The sequence below is a fragment of the Rhineura floridana genome, chromosome 1, assembly GCF_030035675.1.
Source record: "Rhineura floridana isolate rRhiFlo1 chromosome 1, rRhiFlo1.hap2, whole genome shotgun sequence".
Lineage (NCBI taxonomy): Eukaryota > Metazoa > Chordata > Lepidosauria > Squamata > Rhineuridae > Rhineura > Rhineura floridana.
The window spans coordinates 172,905,950-172,921,497 of record NC_084480.1 but is presented as its reverse complement, the minus strand read 5'-3'; the positions used below and the strand labels follow the sequence as shown (position 1 = coordinate 172,921,497).

Sequence of the window (15,548 nt, the reverse complement as noted above, 5' to 3'; positions counted from 1 at the left end):
GAAGTTTGTACAGTTTTCAAAGTAAAGGGGAGCAAACTGTGCCCAGACTTACCTATCAGACCTTCAATATTAAGGTCAAGGTGCTTGCACTTAAAGTCTGGATCAGCACCATTCTTGTGCAGGACTATCTGAGAAATGCACTCATCAATCAGCTTAAAATACTGAGGCCTAAGGCAGGAGAAGAAGAAGAAGAAAAGGAAAATGCGTCAGTGCTGATATGCAAGAGTACAGGCTTCCCAAATGAGACATCCCAAGACCAAGACCATAAAGAGTACAAAGCAATACCCCATGTCTCAACCACACAAAAGGCCTACCTACAGATCCATGAGAAAAGCTCTCCCCTCCCCATCCCAGTATCACACTTCTGAAGACACTCCTGTTGATTTCTGTCTCCACCCCCTCCTTGTCCTTTTCTCCAATTTTCACTGTCCATGCAACTTTTCTCATGTCATGGTGGTGAAATGTTCTCGTTTGTGAAGGAAGTTATTTTCTGAGGAGCATATCAGGGCCAGGAATGGAAATGTATTTAACAGGTGCATTTAATGACCAATCTCATTCATGTGTTTTGTGGTAGTCTGAATTATTGCTCCCTCCTCCCCCTCCCTACAAAAAACAAAGAAATCCTGATGAGTATCTGTGTCATCCACATGCCACCAGAACCACATTTTCCATATCAAAACAGTTTTCCTCTTTACCTGGCCTCATAATCATTGCGGATTAACAGGAGGTGCTGCAGAACAGAAAGGAAATGATGCTCTGCCTTAGAGTCTTTTACCGTATTGAGGAGAATCTGGAAGACTTCATTGAAATCCGTGAAAAATAAAGGTTAAGGATCCAAAAACCACTTTAAAGACACACAGGTGCATAGAATGAATTCACTTGAGAGAGCTAGCCTATCCATTTAGATCATCCACCACCCTCTCCACCTCCACACCAACCATGAAAGACATCTAGAAAAACTTATGCAATGCATTTTCACCAATGGTAAAACCATGCTTGTACTGCTACAGTCTGGCTACAAGCCTTATGACATTATATGTCTTTCCCTGGGATGATCAAACAGACAGATCAAGGGAGGTGCCACATCTTGTGTTCCTGGGAGCTTAGGGTTTAGGATTCAACACATTTCTAATTATTTTCCCTCAGGGATGGCTTACCTATCCTCACTGTTGGGTATGATATAGAACAGATTGACATTGTGGGTTTGGCCACAAGTGGGCATTTAAAACAGCTATTCATTTTTGCATGTATATTTCAGATGCCCTCTGGTAACCAAGCCCACAAATATCTCAATCACATCATACATAAAACAATGATGCTTATTCTGCACTCCATGGTTCAAATCCAGCCACCAAGCTTAATTGGTCCTCTGTTCTCTTCCTCTACCCTTCCGACAGCTTCACATTTCTCTCTCAGCTTCCTCAGAGGCCACTAGCTCCTCAGTTCCAATGCCTACATGTAAGCAAACCATGTGGTAGCTGATTTTAATGTATTCATGCACAAGAGAAACAGCATATCTTCTGCCCTAAGGTTTTATCTCCAGTTGCTAAATTCTAACCCTTGTGTTAGCCTGAATAGACAGAGGATGGAAGGTGAGGGCCCAATGCCACATGATTAGCTGTTCTAACCAAGTAAGATATCAAATCAGGCCAGAAATTTATAAATAATAAAATGCAATCAATATGTATTCACTTCACAAAGTATAAGTGAACTGGCCCTTGCCCCAAGGAGGCTATAATCTAAAACTGGCAAATCTCCCTTCTGGCTATTTAGCAGAAGAAGGATATTCCATTTCAATGCGAATGTCCTCTAAGCGGTTTCTGAGCTCTGCAGAATCTTCTTCGCCATATTCTTCAAACAGCTGGAGGTGCACCCGCAGTTCCTCAATGTCTTGAGCATACAGCTCCTATAGAGGGCACAGTACCATCAGAGGACACCCAGCAGTCATCACCATCCTCACTTCTGTAATACCACTTCTGTATTCTCTCTATTTCTGGTCAACTACTGGCTCATTCCCTTACACACTTTCACTCTCTCTCACACACAAGGGCAATGATTAACTTGAACCATCCAAGAACAGACACAGATGAATTAATACAGAACAATGCTCCACAATAGTCCTCTTCATATACACTAAATGGTGGAGGAAGGCACCCCAAACTTCTATGTGCTGAGCAGAATGCATGAAGAAAAATGCCTTTGAGCATACAGTGGTACTGATTATGCAGGTGTGTCTACATGTAGTGATCCTTTTCACATCTCCCCTGTTCAATGCACAGACATCATGTGACAGGGACAATGCAACAACGTTGGGAAAAGGGCCATTCTGCTGCCACATGTATGTGTGGAGGCATGCACGAAGAGTCTAATAACAGAGTCTAAATACCCATTAAAGGATCCATTATAGAAAGAAATGAAAAGCTCTCCAACCTCAACTGGAGGACTGTGTAAACGGGGGGTATTAAAAATTCTTGTGAATCCTGGCCAGCTGGGAAAATTGCTGACCAAGTGTAAGTCTGCAGTATACTCAATACAGTTGCTCTCATTTTTTCCACACTTTCAACCCGGCATTGAGGGATCAGACTTCCCTATACACACCAACACTTGGCAGCAGAAGAGAAAGATGCTTCTCACCTTGAGGATCTGCTGGAGTCCAGAACGCATGAGCTCACTGCGAATGTGAACTCTGAAGTCAAGTTCATCTGATGGAATGATCAGGGCGTTGATCAACTGTAGACAGGCTACCTAAGAAAACATTGAAGCGAGATTCCATGTCAGACCAAGTCAAGCATTCTCATCAACAGCAGGCTAAGCATTAGCAAGCCTGGAAAAAAAAGTTATAAAAAGTTTGCCAGTCAAAATGATAGCCAAAGAAAAATCCTGTACTCTTCACTCAGAGCAAAGCAACACAAATAAGTCCAAGATGCTGGTAAAATAAATAGCAAACTCAATAAGGATGTATCAGCAGATCCTTGAGGTCTGCAGAAGTACAGTAGGGCCCCGCTTATATGGCGGGTTAGGGACCAGGCCCCCGCTGTAAAGCGGAAATCGCCGTAAAGCGGAACCCATTGACTTTAATGGGTCGCATCGCGTGAAAATGCCGCAAAATGGTAAAATCGGCTTTAAAACGGGGAATTTCCTGATTGAAAGCCGCCGCATCAGGGGAACGCTGTAAAGCGGAACACCGTAAAGCGGGGCCCTGCTGTACAACAAAAGAATAATTAAATCCTAAAACAGGGGAACCCCTCCAAAATTGCCCAAGAAGGACTAAGAATGCTCCATAGTTGTGGAATGCTGAGTGTCATAGTGGGAATGACAAACCAGGGTGGCAGTAATAGAATATCCTGGAGGAGAGTATGACTGGCTGGCAACAACTATGAACAGGAGCATTCTTGTGAGGAAATAAGGAATATGCGCCATCATTTTGTTGCAGGCCCCAATTGTTACCTTTAATGCTACTGAGGTGTCGCTCTTCAGGCCATTCAAGATGGGTTTGAATCGTTCTACTTCATCCATTTCTGCTCTCTGTGTCAGTGCCCCCAGTACTTGCTCATGCCTACATGACAATAAGGAAAACAAACCAATAATAGATTCTCTGACAGTGCAGCACTATGCATGCCTCCTCAAAAGTCCCACTGAGTTCAATAAGCTGTACTCCCAGGGCTAGGGAGCCTTTAGCCCAGGGGCCAATCTTGGCCCACCAGAGGGTCCAATTTGGCCCTCAAGGCCATTTTCCCCAAACCACACCCACCCACCCACCAGTTGACATTGCTGTTGAACAGGGAACAGGGTTGTGCATCCAAGGCAACAGGATTTAATCTGCGGTCATGAGCTATTGAGTGGGGATTAAATCCTGCTCAGTTCAAGTAGCCCAGCAACAGCAACAGGGGCGCTGTGAGAAACCTCTTTGCAAGCAGCAAAAGGGCTTTCAAACAGCACAGCGTCACCTGATGTCAGAATGATGTCAGGTAGTTGACAGGTGGGTGATTCCAGCCACTTGTCACATTTGGCCCACCAGGAGATACCAATCCATCCTGCCGGACAGAAAAGTATACAAGATGGCAGCCTCTCACACCCTCTTTATCAAAATGATGTGGCATTCACAAAGGCAAAAGGAACAACTGCACGCCTGTGGACTCCCTTTTTATGCGGAATGAACCCCCTGTAGAGTTCCTGGAGACTCAAGTGTCCCTAGCCCTCATATTTGCAGGAGATAAAAATTTGAAAGCTTACTAAAAAGCAAACATGTCCCTGGGAAGAAGCAAGATGGCAATAAAAATGATCAAAGCAATACGTTTGATTAGTCAATGTAATTTTAAAGGCCCTATCTCAAGATTTTGCAGGGATTACCAAGTTTTTCCCTCTCCATTTGTGGGTAATAATGTTAGAATAAGACTATTGCACAATGGTAATGTGCTCATCAACTGCAGCAGAGTACTCAGTCATGTTCAAACAGAATGACGAAGAGGTTTGGATGATTTTGTCCAAGTTGTTAGGGTGTTTTTGTTTGCCTCTTTGGGTGCCTTTCTTCAGTTGAGAATGCAATTTCCAAATGCTTAAACAAATAAAGACATGCCCTCCCCAGATACAGGGGGTAGGTTTGACAAACTGCCGTCACTTGTGGTTAATGAGCACCTGACTACATTTTATTTTTTGTAAAAACCAAGAGTTTAATCTGACACTTATGAAAGCATCTGTATTCTTCATGAATTGCACAACATCTAGACCCCTTTGCTCCTCCCTGATACCCTTCCCTTTGGTGATGGTGATGATGTTAATGCTCTACCACTGAGCTACATGAATGGAAGGAAGCCTGAAGAAAACGATCTCTTCCTTTCCCCTTGCACCCCCTTCCACCACAGACCCCTGAAAAGCCACTCCAGAGGATCAGAAACCCTCCTGAACAACACGAAATGATATGTAGGGCTGTGATGAGAAGGGGGAATCATCCACAACTGGGAGCCTTGCACAAGCTATGTTTAGCTTCTGCTTCTTAGGATCCCAGCCATTGTGCTGATTATATGCATATTAAAATCTACAATTTAGATGTAGCCTTCCAGCCTTTAATACATTTTGAAATGGGTCACAAGTGCTAAACTGCCCACTTCTATTTAGTATAACTGAGCCAACGGTAAATCACCTATAGTCACTTACATATCCACAGGCTGAGGCAGGATGCAGAGGGCCGAAAGTAGCGTGATAGCATCAGTCATCATGGATGGGACTTTGGGGTCAACTGCTCTTGCCAAGAGCAGGATCCCATCCTCCGTTTCAAGCATTGTCTTAATTCCAAACTAAAAAAGAGAAAACACCACACCTATACCATGTGTGCACGTACTGTACAGACCAAAAGGTGTCCAAAGCCACAGAAGAGAGCCAGGCAACTGTCAGAGCAAGAATATGGGTGCAAAAGGAGGGGGGAGGGAAAGGGCAAAAAAACCCCAAAACCCTGAAGTGTACAGAGGTGATGTGGAGAAGATCCTGTAAGTGTGCAAATGTAGGAAGGGGAGCATGTCAGCTGAGCCTAATCATCCTCAGTCAGGATCAACTATGAGGAAAAGATAGATAAGGTTCTCTCAGCAAGGAATGATGGATGAAATGTTTCCATTTATTTATTCACTGGTTCTTTCTCTGTTCTGCTCCACCCCTTCTTTTCCTCCTTCATTTAATCTCTCTTCTACTCTTTCTACATATTATATTGTTCAGCTGCTTGCACACTTCATCTTATTCTTATTCTCTGTCTCAGTCAAATGATCCCCAAAGCATGGTACAATTAACATTGTTGTCTCTTAATGTCTTGCTTTTCTTTTCTTTTCCCACATTCTGTTTGTGACACTTTTCAGTCATTTTTGTTCTCATCATTCCAGTGAAACCTCTCTAAAAAAATTATGAACTATCTCCCTGCTAAATGTCCAGGCCTTTTCTTCATTCATTTGCATCTAGTTGTGCATTTAATACTGTTAACCACACTATTCTTGGCTCTGATCCTGCCTTTCCCCAAATTTCACTAATATCTCTCAGCATTTCTCAATGCCTCTGCTTCAAAACGTTCTCTGTCTTGTATGTTTTCTTCCCTCCCTTCCAATTATTATTATTTGTTAAATGTGTATCCCAAAGGGAGCCCTTTCTCTAACTTCTACCATTTGTTCCTTTGTTTTAAAGCTATGCTGATAAGAACATAAGAACATAAGAAGAGCCTGCTGGATCAGGCCAGTGGCCCATTTAGTCCAGCATCCTGTTCTCACAGTGGTCAATCAGGTGCCTGGGGGAAGCCCGCAAGCAGGACCCGAGTGATGCCTGGCAACTGTTTCTGAACGGTCACCTTCTGCTCTAATATTTCTCCTCTCTCTTTCCTCCATCATTCAATGAATTCAGGTGAGCCTCCATCCTTTTCTCTTTTATATTTATTGGCATCTCCCCCTTACCTGCAGCCCTCACATTTATAATGTAGAACAGGGGTGGGAAACTGGATCTGGCTGACAGGCCACATGGTTATCTCCCCAATAGGCCAAATTTGATATGTGGGCAGTCCCACAAAGCACCTTTCAAATCGCTCTGCAAGTGCAGACAAGCAGCTGATCACTGGCACCTGTGCAAAGTCCTGTGCAAACTCCTTTCAGCTGTGCCAGGTCTTACCTGGCCCACATCTGGTGCCAATTATGTTGTCAGGTATACAGCAGGTAGGCACGGCTTGGCTGAAATAGCCTCGCAGGCCAAACTGGAAAGCCTGGGGAACTTAATTAGGCCCATGGGCTAGAGGGTCATCTCTTTACTTCTCTCCTCAAATTCAACCCTTAGCAAAGTTTTAATGTGTTTTAACCTATATGCGCTTTGAACAAAATTATGGTGGTATCAAGGGATCTCTATATTAGATTCTTCTACACCGTTTTCTTCTTATCTTCAGTTCTGTTGCTTAATTTACATTGCTCCTCAATCTCATCGTATTTTTCCTTTTTTCTTTTCTCCTTGGCTGCTTATTGCTTTTTCCCTTCCAATATAATCTTGTTCCTATTTTCAAATACCTCCACTCCCTTACCTCTTTTACTTTCTTATGGCTTTCCTCTCACCTCTCAACCATTCCACTTTGCCAATGCCAATTTGTTTCCAATCCCAGGACATCCATCTTTGTGGTCTCCCTTCACCTGTTCCCAGCTACTGGAACACTCTTGCACCATATTCACCAGGCTTGCTCAGTTCTCTGGATTAAAACTTTTCTCCCATGACTTCCCTAACGAAGCCTCCTCCATTCTTTTCCCCATTTTCTTCCCTTTTGTTTCTCAAGAATGGATTGGCTTCTTATTCTATTGTCATATAGCACATAGTGTGTTCTTAACTATCACCCTCATTTTTCATGAAAAGTTAGCTTTCTGAAGCGCACCTACTGATTCTAAAAATACAGGAAATGACAGTTCACAAATATTTATGCAGAAAATAGGGGACACACCTTATTGTTCATGAAAGCTTTTAAGCATCTAATGATCTCATGCTTGATCCGGGTGTCGTATGGCCTAGGGAAAAAAGAGAAAGCAACCCGATGATTAAGAATCCTGTACAATGAAGTATAATCTTCCCACTCCACTCGCACCAGCTCCTAATCCCTGTAATATTCCAGACATCAAACAGCATCAGGAGCTCCCAATCTCCATTAGTGGAGGGAGGGAGGGAGGGAGAAAGTTCTTTGGATAGGATTGTTTTTTCCAACCCAAGCTCCACTTTCTCCATCTACATATATACATCCTTGATCTATCTCAGCTCCTGCATGTGTATGAAAGCCAAGCAAATCACACCATTGAAGTCTGTTTCAGCCACTATATCCTTGCCCCATTTATCTTACAATCACTCATCCCTAAAGCAAAATCATCTCATTTAGGCATTAATGAAGCATTATTGAAGTACAAGCAAAGCACGTTTACAGTCTACTTCTACACAAAGAAACAGGTGTGAAACATATACATCTTTGTAAGCCGGTTTGGTTGAAACAGCCTCTTACCCGGAAGCCTCATCCTTCTCATCAAGAAGTCCTTTCAGTATGCTCAGTAGATAGTTGAGGCCCTCAGCTCCAAAATTTTGCACCCAGCTAAAAAGATTGCACCATGAAAAGTATTAGCAGGGTTGAAAAGAATCGGAACATTAAAGACCACCCTCTGTCTTCTCACTGCACCATTCAATTCCCCCCCCCACACACACACACAGATACAGCATGAACACACAACAGCGGTAGTTTCTGAGCAGTCAATCGGGCTGGCCCTACATTAAGCAAAATGAGGCAACAACTTCAGGCAGCAGATTCAGGGGGAGGAGATATTGGGGACAGCACCCCAGCTATTTCTTTCTGTTGGACAACAGAGCTGTGCATGCTGCATATCCTGTCCTGGCCCTCTAAACCTGCCTGCTGTCTCAGATGCAGTGGAGAACACTACCCTATAACCAGTGTTGAAATAAGATTCAGCTGGCAGTGGAGTCAGCTTCTGTACATGGAATGGGGAATGGGCACCATCTTGTTCTTTGACTCAGGCAGCAAAATGTCTTGGATCAAACCCAGCAGCCAACCTGAATCCAAACAGACCTTTACCTGACAGGATTATTGTTGAGTGACACACGCAGAGACTCCAAACAATTAAGCAGATGTGCATCTCTGGGACCAGATTTCAGTTCTTGGATGTACATCATAGGAGACTTGGAACTCTCTTTTTGACTCATGCCCTGTGTGTGAGAGAGAAAGAATGAACGACAGTAGTCTAGCCAACTTGCTATATCATCAAGACACAGAAGGTGGTGGCAAATGTATCCATTCAAGTTCTAATGGTTTTCTCAGTTGAATAGATGTTACCATTTCAGAGCAAAAATTCACAGAATCTTAATTCTCATAACTGTTTTCTCAACAAACATACACTTACTAATACAGCAACATCCAGCAGAATTATAGTTTGTTTATTTAAAAAAAGACCAAAACTTGAGTTATGTGTATCAAGTCCAGCTACATTCCTGATTTTCATCCTTTTTTTCACCATTGTTGCTTTAGAGAGCTGTTGGCTAATCAGTATTATTTGGATGGTGGATTACACTATTATTTGGTTCTCATTCCCAGTACTAAGCAATACATGTGTCAATAGATGACATTTTTAGATTGCAGCCATTGAAAAGCTGTGATCCGCAAGAGATATTTGGACAAATATGATTCCATGAGAAAATGACTGCCTGCAGATTGATTTTATTATTTATTTATTTATTTATTTATTTATATCCCGTCCTTCCTCCCAGCAGAAGCCCAGGGCGGCAAGTTGGGTAGTGCAGGGATCAAGGAAAAGGTTAAATTCAGGTATCATGCCAAACTATACTTTGCAAAGCTGTGGTTTGTCACAATGGGATAGTGGATGGATGTCGCCCTGTTGTCATGGTCAAATGACTTCCTGGTGTGTTTGGATTTATGGCTCAGATCCCCCCCTGCAGGGGTGGTGGACAGGTTAAGATGGTTCACCTCCACAGACTAATGGAATCCACTGGATTCCTGAATGCCTGGGGGGTGGGATTCCAGTAGATAGAGCACGTGACCCAGCTGAAGCCATTCTCACACTGTGAATGAGACACATCAGACTCTTGACACGGCTGCTCCTGAAACAGGCTGGATGATGGCTAGACTGTAAGTGGCAAAAGACGTGCTGTGAGGCTGATTTGGTATGAGTTTGTGTGGCAGTGAAGGCGGCGAAGAAGGCCCACTTCTCTGTTCCCATTGCATCCTCAAGTAGCTGCCCAGTAGAGCTTTTTTGTATTGTCAGGGGTCTGCTGACATCAACTCCAGGAAATTGTGTTTTAGACCCTTTGGAGGCCCACTGTGAATTGTTTGCAAGACACTTTGAGGGTAAAGTTGCTCACCTCCGTAGCAATCTTGATGTCCCATCCACATTTACTGTAGTCCCCGCATATGAGGTGTCCAGTGCAATGTCTGCTACACCTTCTTGCGAACAGTTTCAGTGGATGCAACCTGAAGATGTGGGCAAGGTGGTTGTGACAATGTGGCCAGCAATGTGTCTTCTCAGCCCTTGCCCTTTTAGGCATGCTAAAGCTTGCCAACAGGATATGACTGAATGGATCCAGGGTGTGGTCAACACGTTTTTGTGGGAAGGAATGACGTCAGCCGCCCTAAAAGAAGTGACAATCTGACCGCTCCTGAAATAGCCCACCCTGGACTCATTGATCTGTAATAATTACCACCCGGTCGCAAAGATCAACCAAGCATCAAGATGGTTGTAGCACAGCAATTGCAAGAACTCTTGGCTGAAACAGATTATCTTGACCCATTCCAATCTGAGTTCAGTCCCTGATTACGGGACTGAATTGGCCTTGGTTGCCCTGATGATGACCTTTGTTAGGAGAAGGACAAGGAAGACTGTTATTCTTCCTTGATCTCTCAGCTGCTTTTGATACCATTTACCGTGGTACCTTTCTGAGACAACTTAGTCAGATGGGTATCGGAGGCACTGTTTTACAGTGCTTCTGATCCTATCTCCAGGAAAGTTTTCAGAGAATAGCACTCGGTGATTGTCTTTCGGCCACATAACAGTTGTGCTGTGGGGTGCTGTAAGGAACCATCGTGTTCCCAGTGCTGTTTAACATCTACATGAAGCCATTGGGAGTGGTCATCAGGAGATTTGGGGTGAGGTGTCAGCAGTACACTGATGATACTCTGCTCTATCTCAATTGGGAGAAGCTATACAAGCCCTGGACCAGTGCCTGGACTCGGTGGTGGGCTGCATGAGGGCCAATAAACTGAATCCTAGCAAGATGGAGACACTGTTTGTAGGTAGTTCCCAAGTCAGGATTGGTTAATTGGTTGCTTTAGATGGGATCGTAACTCCCTCTGAAAGAACAGATTCATAGTTTGGGGGTGCTCCTGAATCCATCTTTGTTGCTAGAGGGTCAGGTGATCTCAGTGGCCGGGAGTACTTTATACCAGCTTCAGCTGGTAAGATACTGCAGCTCTTTCTGGATTGGGATAGCCTGACCACTGTTGTCCATGTGCTGGTAACCTCCAGGCTGGATTACTGCAATGTGCTCTACGTGGGGCTGCCCTGGAGGTTAGTCCAGAAGCTGCAGCTGATAGAAAATGTGGTGGCGCAACTGCTGAGGCAGGACATCACCAGCATGTCACCCCGCTGCCGTAAGAATTGCACTGGCTGCCCATTAGCTACTAGGCTAAGTTGAAGGTCCTGGTTTTGGTGAACAAAGCCCTATGTAGCTTGGGACTGGGATAACTGAAAGTTAATCTTACCCCTTATATACCCAGTCAGTCATTGCGCTCAGCAGGCAAAGGCCTCCTGCAGTTACTATCTCATTCGGAGGTCCGTTCAGCACAACATAGGAAGTAGGTCTTTAGTACTGTGGCACCTACCCTTTGGAATTCCCCCCCACACACATTAAATATTAGACAGCCACAGCCTCTGTTGTTTTTTCACCACCTACCGAAAAGAAGAGACTTTATCCCAGTCCACATCTGTGTTGGAATTTGTTTTAAAGATTTGTTTTAAAGATTTTTCTAAAAACATCTTTTGTTCTTAAAGACGTTTTTAGGATTTTTTAAAAGACGTTTTGCTTTTAAGGTGTTTTATAGATTTTTTAATGTTTTATCGCCTGTTTGCTGCCCTGGGCTCCTCTGGGAGGAGGGGTGGGATATAAATTTAACAAATATGATATTATCCTCTGGATTAATGCTTCAAACGAAACAAAATGATTAGAGGATTTTTACCTATTGAAATTATATGATACGTAGTTGCTAAGTGGAGTGAACAATGGCTGAGACTAAACAAATCAGGAATGTTCTGACAAAGAAACCCTTAGCTGCTAAGCTATGGCAGTTCTCTCCTTATTCAGCTAAGCTAGTAAAAGTAATAAAAGGCCATATTAAACAATACTGTGGTTTACAATTGTGAAAACGGTGTGATCAACTAAACACCTTCCCAGAGCATGCTAGATTTCTCCCAACCCTTGATAGCTGTCTTCTGAACACCACTTTTTGAAAATGTCATTTACACAGCGGCATACAGGACTGCTGTTCCAAGGGTCACACCCCAGAAACACATTCTAGTTTGGCCACTAAACCCCAGCTTTCAGAGGAAAAGAACTCACAGCTTTGGAAGTATGCAGGTACTGAGAGACCATCTCTCTCTTGATGCCAATGTCCTTCTCCCTTAGAGGCTGCTGCTTTTGCTCATTTAGATTCATATCCACCTATTGAAGAAAACAAGAGAAAAAGGTCCTTGTGATGTTCCTATATTAATGTATATATGGTAAGTGTTGGTTGTTTAGAAGATACATGGTAAGTGGAGTGAAAGAGGGGGAGTGAATGGGCAGTAGAATGCGAGATGATTGGCTGAGTGTTTAAAATGGCTGAATGTATAAAAGGAAGAGTGAGAGTGGAATCTGGGGGGGAGAAGAGAACTGAGTGGGTTGCTTGGTGGGGTTTAGAGAGTTGTTTGCCAGGAGGGAGGTGGAGTTCGGATTAGTATTGAGTAAAACCATATGCTTATGTGCCTTAAGAAGAAATCTTGTTAATCTTGTTAGCTTTGTTATCTGTAATAAATACTTAATTTGGTTTACCAAAGGCCTGATCCTTGGCTGGGGTTTCACAGACCAGAAGGGAGGGTAAGGTAATGACCAAGGCTGAAGGGGAACTGTAAGAAATGGTGGCAGCGGTGAATAACAATACCAGTATTCAGAGTCTCTGGGAATACTAGTATTGGGACGTTACTGGTGGTTGCCTAGCAGGGGGATCTGTTGAGATCTGTGCTAGAGCGGGGAGAGAAACCATAAGAGAGAGCGGTCCGGACTGGTGGAGTCCCTGGTGGTGCCTAGTGACAGGCAGTAACCACAAGCAGGTAGGAACCTGACAGGGAGAGCCAGGGAAGGACGCCTCACAGTCCTCTCATGTCAAAACCTTAAGTGGAAAGCATCCTTGCCTTTTCTCTCCAGGAGAGTTTCTCTTCTCCCAAACAAATTCTGGCTTCAGTGTTTTTTGTTTTGTTTTGGTATTAACATAAATCAAGATTCCTTCATCCCTAGAGCAGAAGGAAAATTTCTGGCATCCCAGAGTTCATGCAAACCTCACACAGAGCAGGGAAGTGGGGGGAGGTGGGAGCTGAAGAGACTACCAAAATACTTCCAGCGTATAATCTATAAGCAAAATAGACTTTTAGGCTTGAAGATCTTAACAGCTTTTTTTTTATTCACTGTTGAAACAGACTGGAAGTTCTGCACCAGTCCATTTGGCTTTCTCTGCTTCACAGCTCAACGTCCTACAGGTCCTACAGAAGGAACTTCAAATTGTCGTTGATCACAAGCTGAATATGAGCTAATAGTGTGATGTGGCTGCAAAAAAGGCAAATGCTAGATTAGGCTGCATTAACAGATGTATAGTTTCCAAATCGCGTGAAGTACTAGTTCCCCTCTATTCAGCACTGGTTAGGCCTCATCTTGAATACTGCGTCCAGTGCTGGTCTCCGCACTTCAAGAAGGATGCAGACAAACTGGAACGGGTTCAGAGGAGGGCAACAAAGATGATCTGGGGACTGGAAACAAAGCCCTATGAGGAGAGACTGAAAGAACTGGGCATGTGTAGCCTGGAGAAGAGAAGACTGAGATATGATAGCACTCTTCAAGTACATGAAAGGTTGTCACATAGAGGAGGGCCGGGATCTCTTCTCGATCATCCCAGAGTGCAGGACACGGAATAATGGGCTCAAGTTGCAGGAAGCCAGATTTTGACTGGACATCAGGAAAAACTTCCTAACTGTTAGAGCCATACAACAATGGAACCAATTACCTAGAGAGGTAGTGGGCTCTCCAACACTGGAGACGTTCAAGGAGCAGCTGGACAGCCATCTGTTGGGAATGCTTTGATTTGGATTCCTGCATTGAGCACGGGGTTGGACTCGATGGCCTTGTAGGACCCTTCCAACTCTACTATTCTATGATTCTATGATACCAAATCTCTGTTTCCCTTTTGTAAATGCATCATAGCCTGTTTTTTGGCCTTGGAAAGCTAAGGACCAATCCCAAACCACCCCTACTAACCAAAGCTTCAAGAACTTACCAGCATCTGCTCAAAGAGGACCAGCACATCCTCATCTGAAATTTCCTGTAGCATCTGACTTGAAGCAGAAACATCCGAATAGGAAGCAGAGGAATTCCTCTGAGCTGCATTGGGCTTTTCCTTCTCCTTCTTTATCCTCATACTGGTAAATCTTTCAAGCTAATAAGAAAAGGGAAAATTAGCACAGCTGTTTTTCTGTTCTCTTTTTAATTCAATTTACAGGTTGTGTTATTTTCTTAAAGTTAATTAAGGACAATACTTGATGTACATTTCTAAACTTTTAAAAAATTACATTCAATTATCCATACACTTGTAGGGGCCAATCCAGACTCCTCAGTGGATTTTAAAATTTGGGATGTTCATTTAGCAAATATATGGAAAACAGCTGGGATTTTGCAGGCTCTCAAAGTAGCAAAAGATGGATGTTCTGGTCAGGAATGAATGAATTTGTCAGTTTCTCTCAGTTTATTGTTTTTCCAGTCTTCAATTCAATTCATCCCATCAATTCATCCCATTTCCACATCAGTTTGCATTTTTTGAAAAAAAAGACATGAAAATTCATACACATTTTCATACACATTTCTCTTAATATGACTATTTTGTACACACTTCTGCCTATCCTAACATTTTTGCAAGCAATTTCCCCTAATATATTTCTATATATTATTTCCACTAAGTTATGCATTTTTCTGTGCACTTTCCCCTAATAACAACAATGAGAATAATATATAGTTGTCGTTGTTTTGCACTCATTCTTTGACTGGAGAGCTGCATCACAAAATGTAGAAAAGTGCAAATTTCAAAGAGTAGCTGTGTTCCAGTTTGCATATTAGTTTTGGAAGGGCAAAATTAGACAGGCTCACACAAAAATATGAACTGAACAAATTTCTCCCTCATCCCAAATTCTGATTCTTATACCTTCTTTATTTTTTTACATTATAACCTGCCACTATTTTACAAGAAGGCCAACTTTACAAAAATTAAAACAATCCAAAAGCCATGATGGCACCAAACCCTGTCTCCTTTGGCCACCCATTGAGCCTCAGCCAGCTTGAAAATATGGTATGGACTGGAATGTACAGGAAGAAATGCACAAAAGAAGTCATTCCTTAGGGTACCTAGGTCCCAGGTTATTTAGAACTTTAAATGTTAAGAACAAGCACCATTAATTGGGCCTGGAAACAAACAGGAAGCACAGAAGATATATATTCCACCCTGCCAGTTGCATTCCAGAAATGAACTGAGACTCCTAAATATGGTTCTCTCCCCACTCCCCAAGTATCATTCTAGCAAGGCTAAAAGGGAATCAGATAATCCATTCTCCCCAGAAAACCTTGAGCTGGGCCACTATGACTGACACCTTGCCAAAGAATGAAGACTGGAGACACGGTGTTGGTCTATTGCCACTAGGGATGGAAGGATCTGTCAATTTCGTTGTCTCCGTCTCTCATTTTTCCAATCT

At 43.2% G+C, this 15,548-nt stretch overlaps 1 protein-coding gene across 1 annotated transcript in view; it reads right to left on the bottom strand.

Moving 5' to 3' along the window:
• The window catches only part of DIAPH1 (diaphanous related formin 1), a 127,202-nt gene that overhangs the window by 77,013 nt on the left and 34,641 nt on the right, over window positions 1-15,548 (bottom strand). Inside the window, exons 3-13 of the mRNA XM_061586127.1 lie at window positions 14,087-14,245; window positions 12,124-12,225; window positions 8,573-8,703; window positions 7,991-8,077; window positions 7,445-7,508; window positions 5,155-5,294; window positions 3,448-3,556; window positions 2,635-2,745; window positions 1,788-1,906; window positions 696-812; window positions 53-168 (exon numbers count right to left, since the gene is read on the bottom strand). Of these exons, the coding sequence (XP_061442111.1) occupies window positions 53-168; window positions 696-812; window positions 1,788-1,906; window positions 2,635-2,745; window positions 3,448-3,556; window positions 5,155-5,294; window positions 7,445-7,508; window positions 7,991-8,077; window positions 8,573-8,703; window positions 12,124-12,225; window positions 14,087-14,245 (1,255 nt within the window). The remainder of the gene's footprint in view (window positions 1-52; window positions 169-695; window positions 813-1,787; window positions 1,907-2,634; window positions 2,746-3,447; window positions 3,557-5,154; window positions 5,295-7,444; window positions 7,509-7,990; window positions 8,078-8,572; window positions 8,704-12,123; window positions 12,226-14,086; window positions 14,246-15,548) is intronic.